We start from the raw sequence: 15862 nt of genomic DNA on the forward strand, positions 1-15862 counted from the left end.
TGCAGCTGGATATACTTGGGATATACTTGTATACTTGTGCGATTGGGCCCCAAGTTTGGAAAGGTCAGGGGTCACACGCACACTCCATTTGATTCCATCAAACTTTATTTCAGCATCTACGGTGGATTAGATGTTTAGTTAACGTTCAAGAGTGCCAAGGGTGACTTTATTCACCAAAAACGCATAAATAATGATGCTTCATTTTGTAGCCAATCAAAGTGTTGTTGCTAGGTAAATACCACATAAAACACTAGTCGGTGAGTTAAACTCACAGTCCCTTTCACATCATATACAGTGCCTTCGGAAAGTATTCAGTCCCCTTCACTTTTTCCACATTTTGTTTTGTTATAGCCTCAATTTAAAACTGATTAAAAATGATTGCCGGCTTCCGGTTTGGCTATGTAGAAGAAAGACGATTAAAAGAGGAGCTCCCGACATTTCACTTATATTCTAACTTGTACATGTAGCTAATCTCTTACAAAGCACTCCCAAATTGTGGGCATAAAGATATAGTTCAGTTTCAAACAAGAAATGCAGAGCTATAAAGGAAAACAACCAGATACAGCGACAAAAACTAAATCTAGCGTGAGCAGCAAGCTAGCAGCATCAATGGCCGCTGCATCCACCACCAATGCTAGCCTGTCGGAGGATGACAATGGTGAAGACACGCTCTCTATGACGAAGTTAATTTCGGAATTGGCAAAACAACGTGCCAGCCTCAAAGAAGATATGTCCACTCTGATCAGAGACTCTGTGAAACCATTTGTTAGAGTTAAAGACGATGTTTTCATAATGTTAAATAAGGTTAAAACAGGATACTCTATATAATTCTGTGTATCACTGTGTAAATTCTGTACAGCCTGTCTCTGGGCTCTGTTAATGATTGTGTGAACCTTGTACACCCTTGTACTCTGGACTCTGTTTATGAACTTTTCCTCACCCATTACCCCTCGTGTTATTGTCCCTGAGCCAATCAAAACAGAGAAGGTCAGCTCGCCCCTTCTCTCCCCTGCTTATCAGATTTCCATGACACTTTTCGAAAACAGGTTTTGGTCGCTCACGGCCACGTCTGTTAATGATTCGTTCTGAACACCACCCCCCTTTTCTAGGAGACTGATAGGATCACAAACTGCCTCCTCCTTTGCATTCTGTATGAGAATAAAAGACTGGCTTACAGGAGGAGAGTTTTTTAGTATGAATGTGGGGTCTCTCTCTCTCAGGAGAGGCCTTATATTCGTCCTCCTTGCAAGTAAATAATAATCATGATTGATTCCGTGTCTCTTTGTTGTTTAAAGTCTACTACGGTCTGTTTGAACTAGCGATGGGTTAGCATGGCTTGCTTTACAACCAAGCTGAACAGAATATAGCATTTAAGCCCAGAACCAACTCGACACGTGGTCCTTCGAGCCGGATCTCAAGGTCGTCTGATGGGGGAAGAAGATTCGACACACCGAAGTCTGTCGCGACAGCCCGGGATCGAGCGAACCCGGAGAAAGTCCTGGAACGTCAATTCGCTCCAGGCCGGTGACGTTAGATGTCGAACCTTTCTCCTCCAAAAGGACGGCTGACGAGATCCAGACCAAGACATAGCAACAAAGACCGGTAAATATAATAGAAACTATGAATGAAAGTGAATTATAATAGAAAAAGAAAGATTGCAATCGAAATGAATAGTCTATCTATCCTAAATTGTACAAAATAGGAATTGTTTGACATGCAAGAAGAATCCATTTTGAAAGACAGATGTATATCTTTTTATGCTATGTAAACAGTAGACTAATGGAAATTAGACTGTGAGTTTTGACATACGAAAGGAATCCATTTAGAAAGATAAATGTATATCCTTTCGTGTTAGGTAAACAGCAGACTAAGAATGGAACTGAAACTATGACTGAAAGTGAATGCTTGTGAGAATTAGAAAAGTGTAGAATTAGAAAGGTTATGTGTTAGAATTAGTCTCAAGATTAGGGTTACTGTATGATCAGTGAGAGACAGAGAGAGCAGAGGAGAAACACACGGGAGGGGACTATGAACTGTGTGCGTTTGAGGCAGAAGAGGAGCGCAAGGGTGGGGGCTATTTGAGAGAGTGTGACACAGAACAGGAAACAGGGAGCATGGAACAGACAGACAGACAGAGAGAGAGAGAGAAATAGACAGACAGAGAGAGAGAGAAATAGACAGACAGACAGAGAGAGAGAAATAGACAGACAGACAGAGAGAGAGAAATAGACAGACAGACAGGAGACAGACAGACAGACAGAGAGAGAGAGAAATAGACAGACAGAGAGAGAGAGAGAAATAGACAGACAGAGAGAGAGAGAGAAATAGACAGACAGACAGAGAGAGAGGAATAGACAGACAGACAGGAGACAGACAGAGAGACAGAGAAACAGAGAGAGAGAAATGGACAGACAGACAGAGAGAGAGAAATAGACAGACAGACGAGGAGAGGAGACTAGGAGACGAGTAGAGGAGACGAGGAGAGGAGACTAGGAGACGAGTAGAGGAGACGAGGAGAGGAGACTAGGAGACGAGTAGAGGAGACGAGGAGAGGAGACTAGGAGACGAGTAGAGGAGACGAGGAGAGGAGACTAGGAGACGAGTAGAGGAGACGAGGAGAGGAGACTAGGAGACGAGTAGAGGAGACGAGGAGAGGAGACTAGGAGACAAGGAGAGGAGACGAGGAGACTAGGAGAATAGTAGAGGAGTAGAGACTAGGAGACTAGGAGACAAGGAGAGAAGAGGAGACTAGGAGACTAGGAGAGGAGACGGGGAGAGGAGACGAGACTAGGAGACTAGTAGAGGAGACGAGGAGACTAGGAGAGAAGGAAGGAAAAAGTGACAGAGAGGAGAGCGAGAGCAGGAGAGAGGGACAGAGAGGAGAGAGAGAGAGAGAGAGAGAGAGAGAGAACAGGAAGCAGAAGGGTGGGGGTAGACGGACTCTGACCCAAGAAGGGGTTGGAGGGCAGTAAACCTCCATTATAACACACGAATTTGGACGAATGACAAAGTTTATAGAATAAATGGGAAAATGCCTCTACGAAACAGAAGCTCATTTGATACATGGTCTTTTTAATTACATGTATCAAACAGCAGGGGAAATGATGATTGACAGGAGTTAACGCACATTTTCACGTATATAATTACACACAATTTAAAAAAAAATATATAGTGATAATGGCGCACATTTCGTGAACGAATTGATCAAACACGGGGTCCAAACACCTGGACATTGAAGAGTGTGTTTCTCTAATGGAAACACACATGAGAATAACACTGACACCTATGGGAATGAATGAATGAATGAATGAAATGAATGAAATAAATGAAATTAATGAAATTAATGAAATTAATGAATTTGAAATAGTAAATGGGAGAAGGGTTTAGACTACCCATAGTAGACGACATTAGGGAAGTATTGATTGATTGATTGAAAACTTTATTAGAAGATTTGCAGAAGCAAGTGACATGAAAGTACATATTTCAATTGGGGTCCTTGATACTCAATTCATCGTTATATGTAAAGACAGCAGATTTGGCAGAAACAGAAAACACACTGGCCACGTGGATGGCTATTTAGGAAATAGGAAATAGCCAGAACAAATGATCTGCCAGTCCCTTCTGTTTCCTACAGGATTCGAGGATACAACCTGGTGACCAGATCCTCATCATAACACTGGCGCAGCCCGCGGTGGGTTGAGCCATTTGGGGTGCTGCTGAGCATCTCAACTGCTGTCAAGATCGCGGAACGAGATACGTGGATACACAGAGCCATTGAAAGAAGGTGACATTGTTTCCCTCGAAACGACGGGTAGTGGTGGAAGCCCGGGCTACAAAGGGGTTATTCATTTAGTGAATATTACGTCTCAAACCCGGTGAAGAATTCTTCAGATCCACTACCTCTTAGAATGAGGGGACCAAATCCTCCCGACGACCCAAACGAGACGCCCGTCCAGGCACACGACCCAGTCTGGGGCAGTAATGTCCCAGATGACAAGAAACCCTGAACTATCAATCAGAGACATTTGTAAACGCATCCCTTACGATAAACGAAGCCTAGAACCGCGAAATCGATCAGATCAGACTGATGACACTCCAGAACTGAATGACTCTTGACCTATCGACTGCAGTGGCAGGAGGAACATGTGTGATGCTTGACATCACATGATTGTTTGTTGTGTCTTCCCCTGCTTCAGAGCTATGACTAACAAACTGATTTCAGAAATACTTGTACAAACAAATGTTGATTCAAGAAATTATGATGGAACCTAAGTACCTAACCCAATTTGAGAAACTCTAATCCAAGTTGAGATTCATGTGTGATCTGTACGGCGATGTTGAATGACAGTTAAACTAGAAAATATGAAAGAAAGTTAAACGACCTGAATAAAGAGAGAATGTTTGTATCGTGATAAATTATGAAAAACAGCAGGGAAATGTTAGAGTTAAAGACGATGTTTTCATAATGTTAAATAAGGTTAAAACAGGATACTCTATATAATTCTGTGTATCACTGTGTAAATTCTGTACAGCCTGTCTCTGGGCTCTGTTAATGATTGTGTGAACCTTGTACACCCTTGTACTCTGGACTCTGTTTATGAACTTTTCCTCACCCATTACCCCTCGTGTTATTGTCCCTGAGCCAATCAAAACAGAGAAGGTCAGCTCGCCCCTTCTCTCCCCTGCTTATCAGATTTCCATGACACTTTTCGAAAACAGGTTTTGGTCGCTCACGGCCACGTCTGTTAATGATTCGTTCTGAACACCACCCCCCTTTTCTAGGAGACTGATAGGATCACAAACTGCCTCCTCCTTTGCATTCTGTATGAGAATAAAAGACTGGCTTACAGGAGGAGAGTTTTTTAGTATGAATGTGGGGTCTCTCTCTCTCAGGAGAGGCCTTATATTCGTCCTCCTTGCAAGTAAATAATAATCATGATTGATTCCGTGTCTCTTTGTTGTTTAAAGTCTACTACGGTCTGTTTGAACTAGCGATGGGTTAGCATGGCTTGCTTTACAACCAAGCTGAACAGAATATAGCATTTAAGCCCAGAACCAACCCAACACCATTACAAGACTCTGTCGATTCCCTGCGAACCACTGTTAACTCATTCCAAAGCCGCTTGGTCTCGATGGAAACTATAGCAGGTGAAAACTTCGAACGAGTCAATGCCACGGAGAAAACAGTGGAGTCACTACAAACGGCCAACGCATCCCTTTTGGATAAAATTGAGGACCTTGAGAATAGATCTCGCCGGGTTAATCTATGCATTGTAAACATACCTGAAGGCAGCGAACATCGCCAGGACCCGATCCAATTCATATCTGAGATGTTGGTGGAAGTCATGGGCAGGGAAGTATTTGAGAGACCACCGGAGCTGGAGAGGGCGCACCGCTCCCTCCGTCTTGAGCCCAGGGAGGGCGCTCCCCCACGGCCGTTCGTGGTGTGCTTCCTTCGCTATCAGGAGAAGGAGCGTGCGCTGCGTTGGGCCAGGCAGCATGAATTGCGCTACCACGACAGAGTCATCAGATGTTACCCAGACTTGAGCGCGGCCCTTTCCAAGAAACGAGCAGCATTTAACGACGTCAAATCAGCTCTCTACCACAAGAAGATCCAGTTCAGTCTGCTCCACCCGCTTCAGATCCCCCAGAGTAGCTTGCCCTTTCAAACATCCAAAGTTGGTTTTAAATATTACCCGTGACTTCATAGGCCTCTACAAACATAATTTCGAACCTCTCATAAACAAACTTAAATCTGACCTTCAGAGATGGGATGCTCTCCACTTGTCCTTGGCAGGCAGAGTAAATTCGGTCAAAATGAATGCCCTACCCAGATTCTTATATTTATTCCAATGTCTACCCGTGTTCCTTCCAAAATCCTTCTTTAATTCTATAGACAGGCTTATATCATCTTTTATTTGGGGTGGTAAATCTCTGAGGGTCCGCAAAGAACTACTTCAGAGGCATAGACAGATGGGGGGCCTAGCTCTTCCAAACCTTCTTTTCTATTATTGGGCCGCTAACATACAGAAAGTCGTCCACTGGACTCACTCTTCAGATGCGGGCTGGTGCCGGATGGAGGCAAAGTCTTGTTCCTCGTCCTCTCTTCACGCCCTGGTCACATCTAAGATGCCATTATCTCCCTCTAAATACACCAACAGTGCAGTTGTTGTCTCTACTCTCCGAATATTATGGTCCCAGTTTAGAGCACATTTCAAACTTCAAAGCTTTTCAATCCAGAGTCCAATATGTCACAACCACCTCTTTATTCCAGCAAAGCAAGATGTAACTTTTTCTCTTTGGCAACAGGTGGGCCTTGTAAAATTTGGAGACCTATACATAGATGGCATATTTGCAAACTTTCGTGACCTCTCAAATAAATTCCATCTACCTAACTCGAACCTCTTTCGCTATTTCCAGATCCGTCATTTCATCCAAAGTCAATGCCCGTCCTTCCCTAACATGCCTCCATTATCTGTACTTGACACAATCCTCGATACTCCCACCAGTCAAAAAGGTCATATATCGAGACTCTATCATAATGTCCCTTAAAGACATTATGCCTCAATTCATAAGATTAGAACAAGCTGGGAGGAAGAACTTGGTCAACAAATAGCGGATGAAACATGGAACAATGCATTAGACAGAGTGAATAGGAGCACCTCTTGTGCCCGACTTGGACTTAAAGTTCTTCATCGTGTCCATTTCAGTAAACACAGACTATCCAAAATATTCCCTGAGCTGATATTTGTGATCTGTGTGAATGAATGGACTTTATTGTCATTGCTGGGTCACAATGCCCCAGCAGACCTTACCCATATGTTTTGGACCTGTCCTCAACTGACTGGATATTGGTCAAATTTCTTTAAAATTATGTCCGAGGCACTGGGTATTGATGTACGACCGAATGCCTTGACTGCCATCTTCGGGGTTTCAGAGAGCGATAGACTGACTAACATCCAAAAGAATAGCATGTCTTTTGCTTCCCTATTGGCTCGGAGGAGAATACTGCTTGATTGGAAATCACTGAAACCGCCCACAGTCTCAGCATGGCTGAGAGACCTAATGCTATATCTTAAATTAGAAAAAATTAAATACACAATTAGAGGTTCCACAAGCACATTTTATTCTACATGGGGCTCTGTGTTGGCATATTTTGATGGTCTTAAGACTCTCCCTGAAGTTCCAACCTGAGGGATGCAGGCTTCTGACATGTCACCTCTCTAGTGTTGGTCCATGTAATGTTGCGACGACCTGTCTCTGTAGATCCTATATGTACTGTCTTGGTAGTTACCTGGTTGCAGCTGTGAAACAACAACATTATTATTGTCCAGTGTGAACATTTATTTTATCTATTTTCTTTTTCCTTTTTTTTATGTTATTACTATGCTAATGTAACTTTAGGGCCCTGCATGAAATGTTTGGGGTTGGGTGGGGGGGTGGGCAGAAATGTGTAAAAAAAATCAACATGTTTAATCATATTGTATTGTGTAACTTTTGAATAAAAATACTTGGATTTTTTTTTTTTTTTTTTTAAATGATTTCCATCAATCCACACACAATACGACTGTTATTGAAGAACCATAATAGTTCTAATAAGTTGTGCTTATGTTGTGCTTGCTTAATGTGGTTTCAGCTCTCCCACACAGTATTTAGTAGTGATACTATGCATGTTGTGATACATTGAGAATCTACCCGGTCGATCAATTAAGGGTACTTTCCTCAACGAAAACATACCAAAGATGGAAATACTTTCAAAGCCCCCCGCTGCTGTCGTTGTGTGAAAATAATAATAATAATGATAATAATAATAATAATAATAAACTTCACATTAAAAATAGACATTAAAAAACACGTGTATTAAAAAATGTAACATAGACTGAACAAACATATAAACGCAACTCTTTTGTTTTTGCTCCAATTTTTCACGGGTTGAAATCAAAGACCAAATAGACTCCGTCAGAAGTCATGAGTCAGAAATGAAACCGAAAGAGAGATCCTACCTGCGGGTCGAGTTGAGTAGCTGAGGACTCGCCTAAAAGTAAGAACTTTTGTGTACTATTATGTTGAAGTAATGAATAATATGTTTTTAAAGGAAGCGTTGCGCACTATTAGAAGTCAATTAGAAGTAAAAAAATAAATAAAACTCATAGCGATGCTGTTTTCCAATGAATGTCGGCTGTCGCTATGTCCTTGATCATTGCTATAAATGTATTGATTGTCAACATAAGACAAGTAGCTTACGTTCACTTGTTTGTTAATGATCTGTTTATTGCAGTGCTCCGTTCGTTGGAAAGTGATTCGGTGAGTTACACGACCTGTGTCAAGTCTCGTAAAGGTATTTAGGTGACATATTAATCATAACTACGGAGTACGGACGATTCGTTTTTTTGGAAACTACTCACATTGGTGGCTGCTTTAGTTATGCCCATAGCGGAGTAACGGATCAGGAAGTTCACATAAACAATCAAATCGTACACTACTTTCGGCATTATTCAATAGCAGTGTGTGTACTCTTAAAGGAATATGAAGAGGAGGAAGAGGAAGTAGACGACATTGATGATGACGACACACTTAGCCAGTCTGCTTCAGGTAAGGCACAGGAGCTTCAAAAGTTTGGTTTCTGTTTTGCTCAATGCAAATGACTTTTTTTTTAGGATAATCTAAACATCATTGCATTTTATACATTCATGCATACAGTGTTTATTTTTATTTTATTGGTTTCCCAATCCTCAAATCTTCATTAGGCTACATTGTATCTGGTTTAACATTGCCTGCTTTAGGCCTAGATACTAAAGCAATTGCCTTGAAGCATCGACCTAAGATCAGCCTCCCCTCCCCAAATCCTAGCCATAACCATGAAGGGAAGCGAATTTCCGAAACCTAGGACGGCAGGGGATGGCTCTAACCTAACCCTAACCCTAATGAGCCTTCCCCAGCTGTGCTAGCTTTCGGAAATTCGCTGAAAGGAAAGCTCACAAGTAACCTGAGACCAGTAGGGGATACTTTTAATGCATCTCTGATATGCGCCACATGAAACAAAGCTGTTCCTCGTGTTGACAGCCAGCGGGAGCCATTTTGAGTGGCAGCAGAATGATGGACAGCGATGGCTGCGTATCGACAACGACCATGTGATCGAGACCCACTACTGCCAGCCGGGGGCTAAGGGAATGACAATCAACACACCACAGGGGTCAGTGACACACCTCAGGGGTCAGTGACAAACCACAGGGGTCAGTGACACACCACAGGGGTCAGTGACAAACCACAGGGGTCAGTGTGACAGCTTGGTGTGAATCTTCATATAGATTGAGTACGATTCATCTTGAATAGCAATATCTTTCCTTGTGTCTTCTCCTCTCCCGGGCGGCTGTGTCAGCCGGTAGAGCCAGCGTCAAATGATCACAAGGTCGGTAGCTCGCAGTGGTTCGAATCCCGGCTGGCCACGCGTCGAAGGGTCCTTGAGCAAGGCGCTGAACCCCCTAATTGCTCCAGGGTCGCTTTCAATGGCTCTGACCCCCTGGCCTAGAGCATAAATACATTTCGGTTGTACTCTGTGCAATGACAAAGCTTGAATTCCTTTCCCTCACCTCCTTTCATTCAAGGAATTCAATGAATGAAGATATGACATCTCACTAGTTAAAGTATCTAAATACATACTCTAAGTTACGTAGTTTTGTGTGTGTGCACAAACCCAGAGGTCGGATTGATGATGTGTATTGTCTGCTTTGTGCGTTCTAGGCCGATCTACATAGATTTTAATAGGATTAGTACTCAGAAGACTGCCAGGGGGGTACGGCGACTGACCTTCCTACCTCAGGGCCAGACAGAGGTCGTGGGGTGGTATTTCAGAGACAACAAATTGTGGCAAGAATATGGTTCTCAGGTAAGTGCATCTGACAGTTCTTAAAGGTGCAATATGTAACATTCAAGCTTTCAAATGGTGGAATGGGGGGGGGGGGAAGCTTGAATGTTACATACTGGTCCTTTAACATGAAGCTCTAAAATCTTTATGGAAATTCAACTTGGATTATGATTAAATGTTATGTCCCTTTTCAATATTTCTCTCCTCTCTCCCACCTCCCTTAACTCTCCTTTAACAACTTCTTACACACACACACACACACACACACACACACACACACACACACACACACACACACACACAATCCTCTCTACTACCCTCTCCACCCACTCTGGTGTCTCTCTCCCAACCCCAGGGCTCCTCTGTGAGCAGTCAGGACATTGAGCAGAAGTACAGCCACAACCCGCAAGGAGCCTTCGGGTTCACAGTGGGGAACACCGCCTATTTCTTAGACTTCAAAGGTACACTTCCCCTCGCTAGGCTTCCCCTTACACCCCCACAGTGTCATAGTGGAGGTACTTCAAGTGTTGGATGCAGGGAGTGCTAATTTTGCCTAAATTGGATTAGCTCTGTGTACACATTTTTCCAGTGTGTGGACATAACTTTGATACTTGAACTTTAAGCAGGTCTACATTGATTTTGATAAGATTGAGTAGGGGACAAGGAAAAGAAAACATACAAAAATACATTTAGCACGCACTCTCATGGATTGATTGATTGATTGAATGTATTCATGGGTCGAGTAAAAAAACAGTAATCCAAGGGATGACATGTGAAAGTGTGACCTCACCAGGTATGTTTTCTACAGCTTTTACACAAACAAACCTAGCCACCCAGATGCGGAGAAATGTCCGGAGACGTCCAAAGTTCAACTCATTAAACAGCAGGTATGATGCACCACCTGTGGCCTGATTCCATTCGGGCTCCTAGGATCTACTCCGTAATGTCAAAGTATAGGAATGAACTGTATCCTGTGGATGTCAGCAGCAGCATAATGATGGGGACATTTCTGGGATGTATTTTACAGTGTGCCCAGTGCCGTATCATCCCTGACCATTAGTCCCTCTCTACCCCGCTCTGCTGGCTACATCTGGGAATTCATGGGTGAAGAGGGAGTGTGGAGCGAATTCAAGATGCATGTGAGTAATAGAGAAAAGAGAGAGCAATAAAGGCAAACGAACTGCACTGACACGACATGTGAACAGAGCTGGTGGTCAAATGATTCAGTCAGAAAAGGATCTGCATTCTGTACAGATATTCACTGTAGGCCTACTGTACTGTACAGAAGTGTGTTGATGTATGAAAAGATTAAATGAAATGATTGCATGTCGTGAGCTTAGAATGATAAGGTTCTATCTCCGTTTAGGGTAGTTCAGAGATATTGAGCGTCAACGTTTTTACATTATGTTTTGTGAGATGGAACCTTTGTATTTTATGAATTACTAACTCAAAAATGTCAACATTTAAAAAACTAAACATTTAAGAAACAACATTTTGACAAAAATGGAGATAGAACCTTATAATTCTAACGTCACGATGTGTCTGTGTCTGTTTATAGAGATGCTCGTTTGACAGCGCGGCTATCGAGAAACACTACCAACAGAATCCTCAGGGTACGCTACACTTCAAGGCTGGCCGGTTCTCCTATACCCTCAACTTTGCAGGTGAGACACATCTACTCCTACATCTCTACTCCAACTATAGGCGGTAGCTTAAAGGTTAGAGAGGCCGGCAATCGGAAGGTCGCTGGTCCGATCCCCGCAGCTGCATGTGCCCCTGAGCAAGGCACTTAGCCCCTAATTGCTCCAGGGGTGCAAAATAATACCACATTTAAACAATTGATTGACAAGTTTATTGCATGGCAAATAAAACATTATTTATTTATTTACACCGAGCTATGCTATGCTGATACCATAGTTGCTTTAACAGGCAATGGAAAGGCTGGAGAGGACATTGTAAACAAAGAAAAGTACAGTTGAGCCCCAACTGTTTAAGCTCACTAATGTACATACTCAATATCACATGTGAAGGTCTGCAGACATTGCAAGGTATTTTTTTCGTATTCTATGATGATACACCAAACCTTATTTCACACTAGTCTAACCTTATCAAACCTTACCGTGTGGGCTCAGATATTTTCCTTTGTATTTTCTTGTCCAGCACTGTTACACAGGGTTCCCACGGGTCCTTGAAATCCTTGAAAGTTTGTGAATTTGAGAAGAAAAAAAATCAAGGTCTTTAAGGTTTTTGAAAATAGACATGGGTCATTGAAAGTGCTTGAATTCCCCTCTGTCTCTCTAAAAAATATATATATATTTTAAAAATGTGTACTTAGCTCGTCAACTAGGAAGTCTCTGCATTGCTTAACTTTACACATATTTCACAATATTGTTTTGCTGTGCTGTGGTAGAGAAGGCAAGAGACCATCTAGTGTTCACACATTCAAGCCTCTCTTTTTAATTGTTGCCTGTGAGCGGATAGTTCCTATTATATAAATTCTCATCTAGGTCTGTCTCAAACTATGCTGTGTTGGGTCCTTGAATTTGAGGGAATTGAGTCTTGAAAGTCCTTGAACGGTGCATGAATTTGATGTTTCAGAAAGTGTGGGAACCCTGGTTACAGCAGCAGTTATGGTGGGATGCATACCCAGGCTAGCTCAGCTTGGTTTGGCTCTTATTGTAAATAAGGGTCAGCAAAGTTATTCAGCAGCCTAAGGTATGGAGCTATCTGACTGGTGTCTCATACTGTGGTAAAAAGGCACTGGTCCACGGTGGTTCTGCCTATGCACTGATGAACCCCAACACTAAGCCTGTTTCCTATAGGTATGTGTCAGACCAATGACAGGATCGGAACCAAAAGAGCTGTGAGAAGGACTCCAAACGGAAGTCAACAAGGGGGCAGGTATGGGCCAAATTGTGATGTCAGATACATGTTTGATCTGTTATAGAGGCAAGTACGGGGGTTATATCCATATAGAAATACAGTATCTGTTGTAGATGAACCTGGCGAAAGCGTGTCTTGTTGCTAACGGATCTCTGCCTCTCTTTACAGCGGTGGCTCTGGGCAACAGCCCAGATGGCAGTTTCAAGATGTTGATGGGTTGTGGAAAGACTATGGCAAAGTAAGAAAGACCATTTTTACTGTTCTCTCTCTCATCCTGAAGTCACAATACAATACCATTAAACTTAAATACCTCATGTCCAACTGTATGATTGAGGTGAGTGAGTAACTTACCACATGACCATCCACAAGAGTTAGATAGGAGTTGCAGTTTTGATAGTCGTTGTCCATGACGATCAGTCAATTCCTTGTCGTTTGGAAATGTAGGTCAGGGTTCCCACGGGTCCTTGAAATCCTTGACATGGGTCATTGAAAGTGCTTGAATTCCCCCCTCTCTCTCTCTTTTTAATTGTTGTCTGTGAGCAGATAGTTTCTATTATATAAATGATCATCTAGGTCTGTCTTAAACTATGCCGTGTTGGGTCCTCGAATTTGAGGGAATTGAGTCTTGAAAGTCCTTGAAAGGTGCTTGAATTTGATGTTTCAGAAGGTGTGGGAACACTGTGTAGGTGATTTTTAGATCAGTGAATAGACAGAGACTAACGCTTGTGACTTAAGATGTGTCTTGCTCTTTTTTTCCTGTAGAAAAGTGGAAGTAACTGCAGTGTGTCCAGTCAGGACATTGAGGTCCAGTACCAGCAGGATCCGAACGGGACTCTGGCCTTCACTACCAGGAGCTTCAGCTATGAGCTGGACTTCTCAGGTAAGCTGGCTGTGACTACCCATGAGTCTGTTCACCTGTCATCTACACTGCAGTCGAGCTGTGGTGGAGCCCTTTGCCAATAAAGTCATCTTAAACGGAAGTGATTGGTTTACCAGACGCTTTGGGGGGGGGGGGGGGGGGGGGGGCTGTGTCATGAGAAACCATCTGGCTTTGCAAGACTAGCAATTTCGGGACTATTCTATTTCTTCCGTTGTACCAAGTGAACAAAAATAAAGTGCCAAAGTATTTGACATCGCATTTGTTCCCAGTTCTGATATATTCCTCCCACTGCCAGAGAAACACAGCAGGAGGACAGTGCTGCAAATGGTTATTTTGATTTCTTGTCTTTCACAGTCATGATTCAGAGGAACATGTCCACCAACACCACTCGATCTGTTCAACGTCTCTACCAATGAGTGCCACCGCCGGTAGTGTCTCCTATCATCTGCAGAGGTGAACAAACAGGCCGAAATACAACCAGAGACAACCGTGCCCTACTCCGATGAGTCAAGACGGCCTCAGACCTCAGCTTTGTACCCGCTTCACCTTCCACCACTTGATCTAACCATCTGTGTGTAAAAACCTCTGATAACCGAGTTTCAACAGTGAGCACTGAAAGAAGAAGAAACGAAAGAAGGTGTTTACAAGTAATTGAAGAGCCAAAACCTCTGCAATACCATGTCTTTAAACTTACCCTGTATGGCCTATGGGTATGGCAAAAACATTAAAATAATGTATTTACTTGTTGTTAATAATAATAATAATTTACTACTGTACTTTGTACTTTTCTTATTACCTGCATATGCTACCAAAGGTCGAAAAATGTTGCTGTATCGTAGAGGAGGAATACAGTACGTGAGCTTAAGGTTCTATCTCCATAAGGTTCTATCTCCGTTTAGGGTAGTTCAGAGATATTGAGTGTCAAAGTTTTTACAGTCCATTATGTTGTGTGAGATGGAATCTTTGTATTTTATTAATTACTAACTCAGAAATGTCAACATTTTAAAAATAACACCACACAAGGCATTAATAAACACCTAATGGATCAGATTATGTAAAAAAAAAAGTAAATTTTGACCAGAAATGGAGATAGAACCTTATAATTCTAACGTCACAAGTAGTTTTCTTTAGTGCCAATAATCTTGAATAGAGCGTTATACTAACCAAGCACAAAGTAATACCTCTGATATAATCTCTAAATTATAATTGTAAATGTGAGCTATCATTTGTAAACACTGTCATTAGCACCCAAGTAATTATATATATTTTACTGAGTGCACTGCCATATGCAAATGTTTTCTGTGTCTTTACTGTGATTTCCCAGTATCTTGATATTGTATTCTTTAGAGTAGCCATCTAGTAGGGGCCTTTATGGTCTGTGCTTGCTTGGCTGGGCCGGGTGTGCTGGTGGTGGGGCGGGCTGGGTGTGTGGGGCGGTGGGGGCTCCCCGGGGGGGGGGGTCCACAAACTGGTAGGCAAACTGGTTAGTAGTCGCTCTGAGTAGAGGGCTGCCAGGGAATTTTCCTGGCTACATAGTGTACAGGTTTTTACTTTTGCCTGCTTGCGGCTCTGTCAGTATGTGAAGCGCATTGAGTTGCATCTTGTAAGAAATGAACTATACAAATAAAATGTGATTTGATTTAGTATGCGTGCACCGAAGCGAACACGACAGTAGCCATCTAAGAAGTGAATCCATTCATCCAAGTCTTCAGTGAACCCTCACAGCCCGTAGCTCACAATGAATCCCACAGACATCATGACCGTAAATACATTCCATAATATCATCAATGGCTTTTCAGTGGCTTTTCAATGGCTTTCCAATGCATTACAATGCGCTTTACAGGAAGAATATATAAAAAGGGCACCTTGCAGGATGGAACGTTCCCAAAGGCAGAGAACGTGTCATAGAGAGCGTTGCTGTCGACAGACTTGTCTAAGTTCTTGATGAAGACGCTGTCCCTCAGTGAAGGGTCATGCTGATACCACATGGTGAGGTAGGGGGCAGCATTTGTTGGGGCAGGCGGGTTGAGGTAGACGTAGATGCTGGCCATAATCATAAGCAGACCCATAGCGTCTAACTAGACGCATGCTGGAATTAATGTCTGATGTTACATAGCTCTCAAACAGCACAAGTGTCAAATAAAACTGGAAACAATACTTAGTTAATATATAGAATAAGCTCTGTACCACACACAATGTAGATATCAGCCAGATGAAATGCAGAATGGAAGAGG

At 42.6% G+C, this 15862-nt stretch overlaps 1 protein-coding gene across 1 annotated transcript; it reads left to right on the forward strand.

The window, feature by feature from the left end:
• The first annotated feature begins 7992 nt into the window (after positions 1 to 7992).
• On the forward strand, positions 7993 to 14801 carry LOC308165775 (uncharacterized protein). Its single transcript, XM_080539930.1, has 13 exons — positions 7993 to 8041; positions 8279 to 8304; positions 8523 to 8592; positions 9064 to 9193; positions 9742 to 9886; positions 10221 to 10326; positions 10674 to 10752; positions 10893 to 11004; positions 11424 to 11529; positions 12688 to 12766; positions 12917 to 12986; positions 13511 to 13628; positions 13983 to 14801. Coding segments are annotated over exons 1-13 (1104 nt in total). The 5' UTR covers positions 7993 to 8040; the 3' UTR covers positions 14045 to 14801.
• Positions 14802 to 15862: the final 1061 nt, after the last annotated feature.

This window comes from Nansenia antarctica (genome assembly GCF_963989245.1).
Source record: "Nansenia antarctica genome assembly, chromosome: 9".
Classification (NCBI taxonomy): Eukaryota; Metazoa; Chordata; class Actinopteri; order Argentiniformes; family Microstomatidae; genus Nansenia; species Nansenia antarctica.

Excerpts from the sequence above, each read along its gene's own strand:
- LOC308165775 (XM_080539930.1), top strand. Across the intron at positions 12,767-12,916 it reads GGAAGTCAACAAGGGGGCAG|CGGTGGCTCTGGGCAACAGC; the intron begins GTATGGGCCAAA and ends CTCTCTTTACAG. Across the intron at positions 13,629-13,982 it reads CTATGAGCTGGACTTCTCAG|TCATGATTCAGAGGAACATG; the intron begins GTAAGCTGGCTG and ends TGTCTTTCACAG.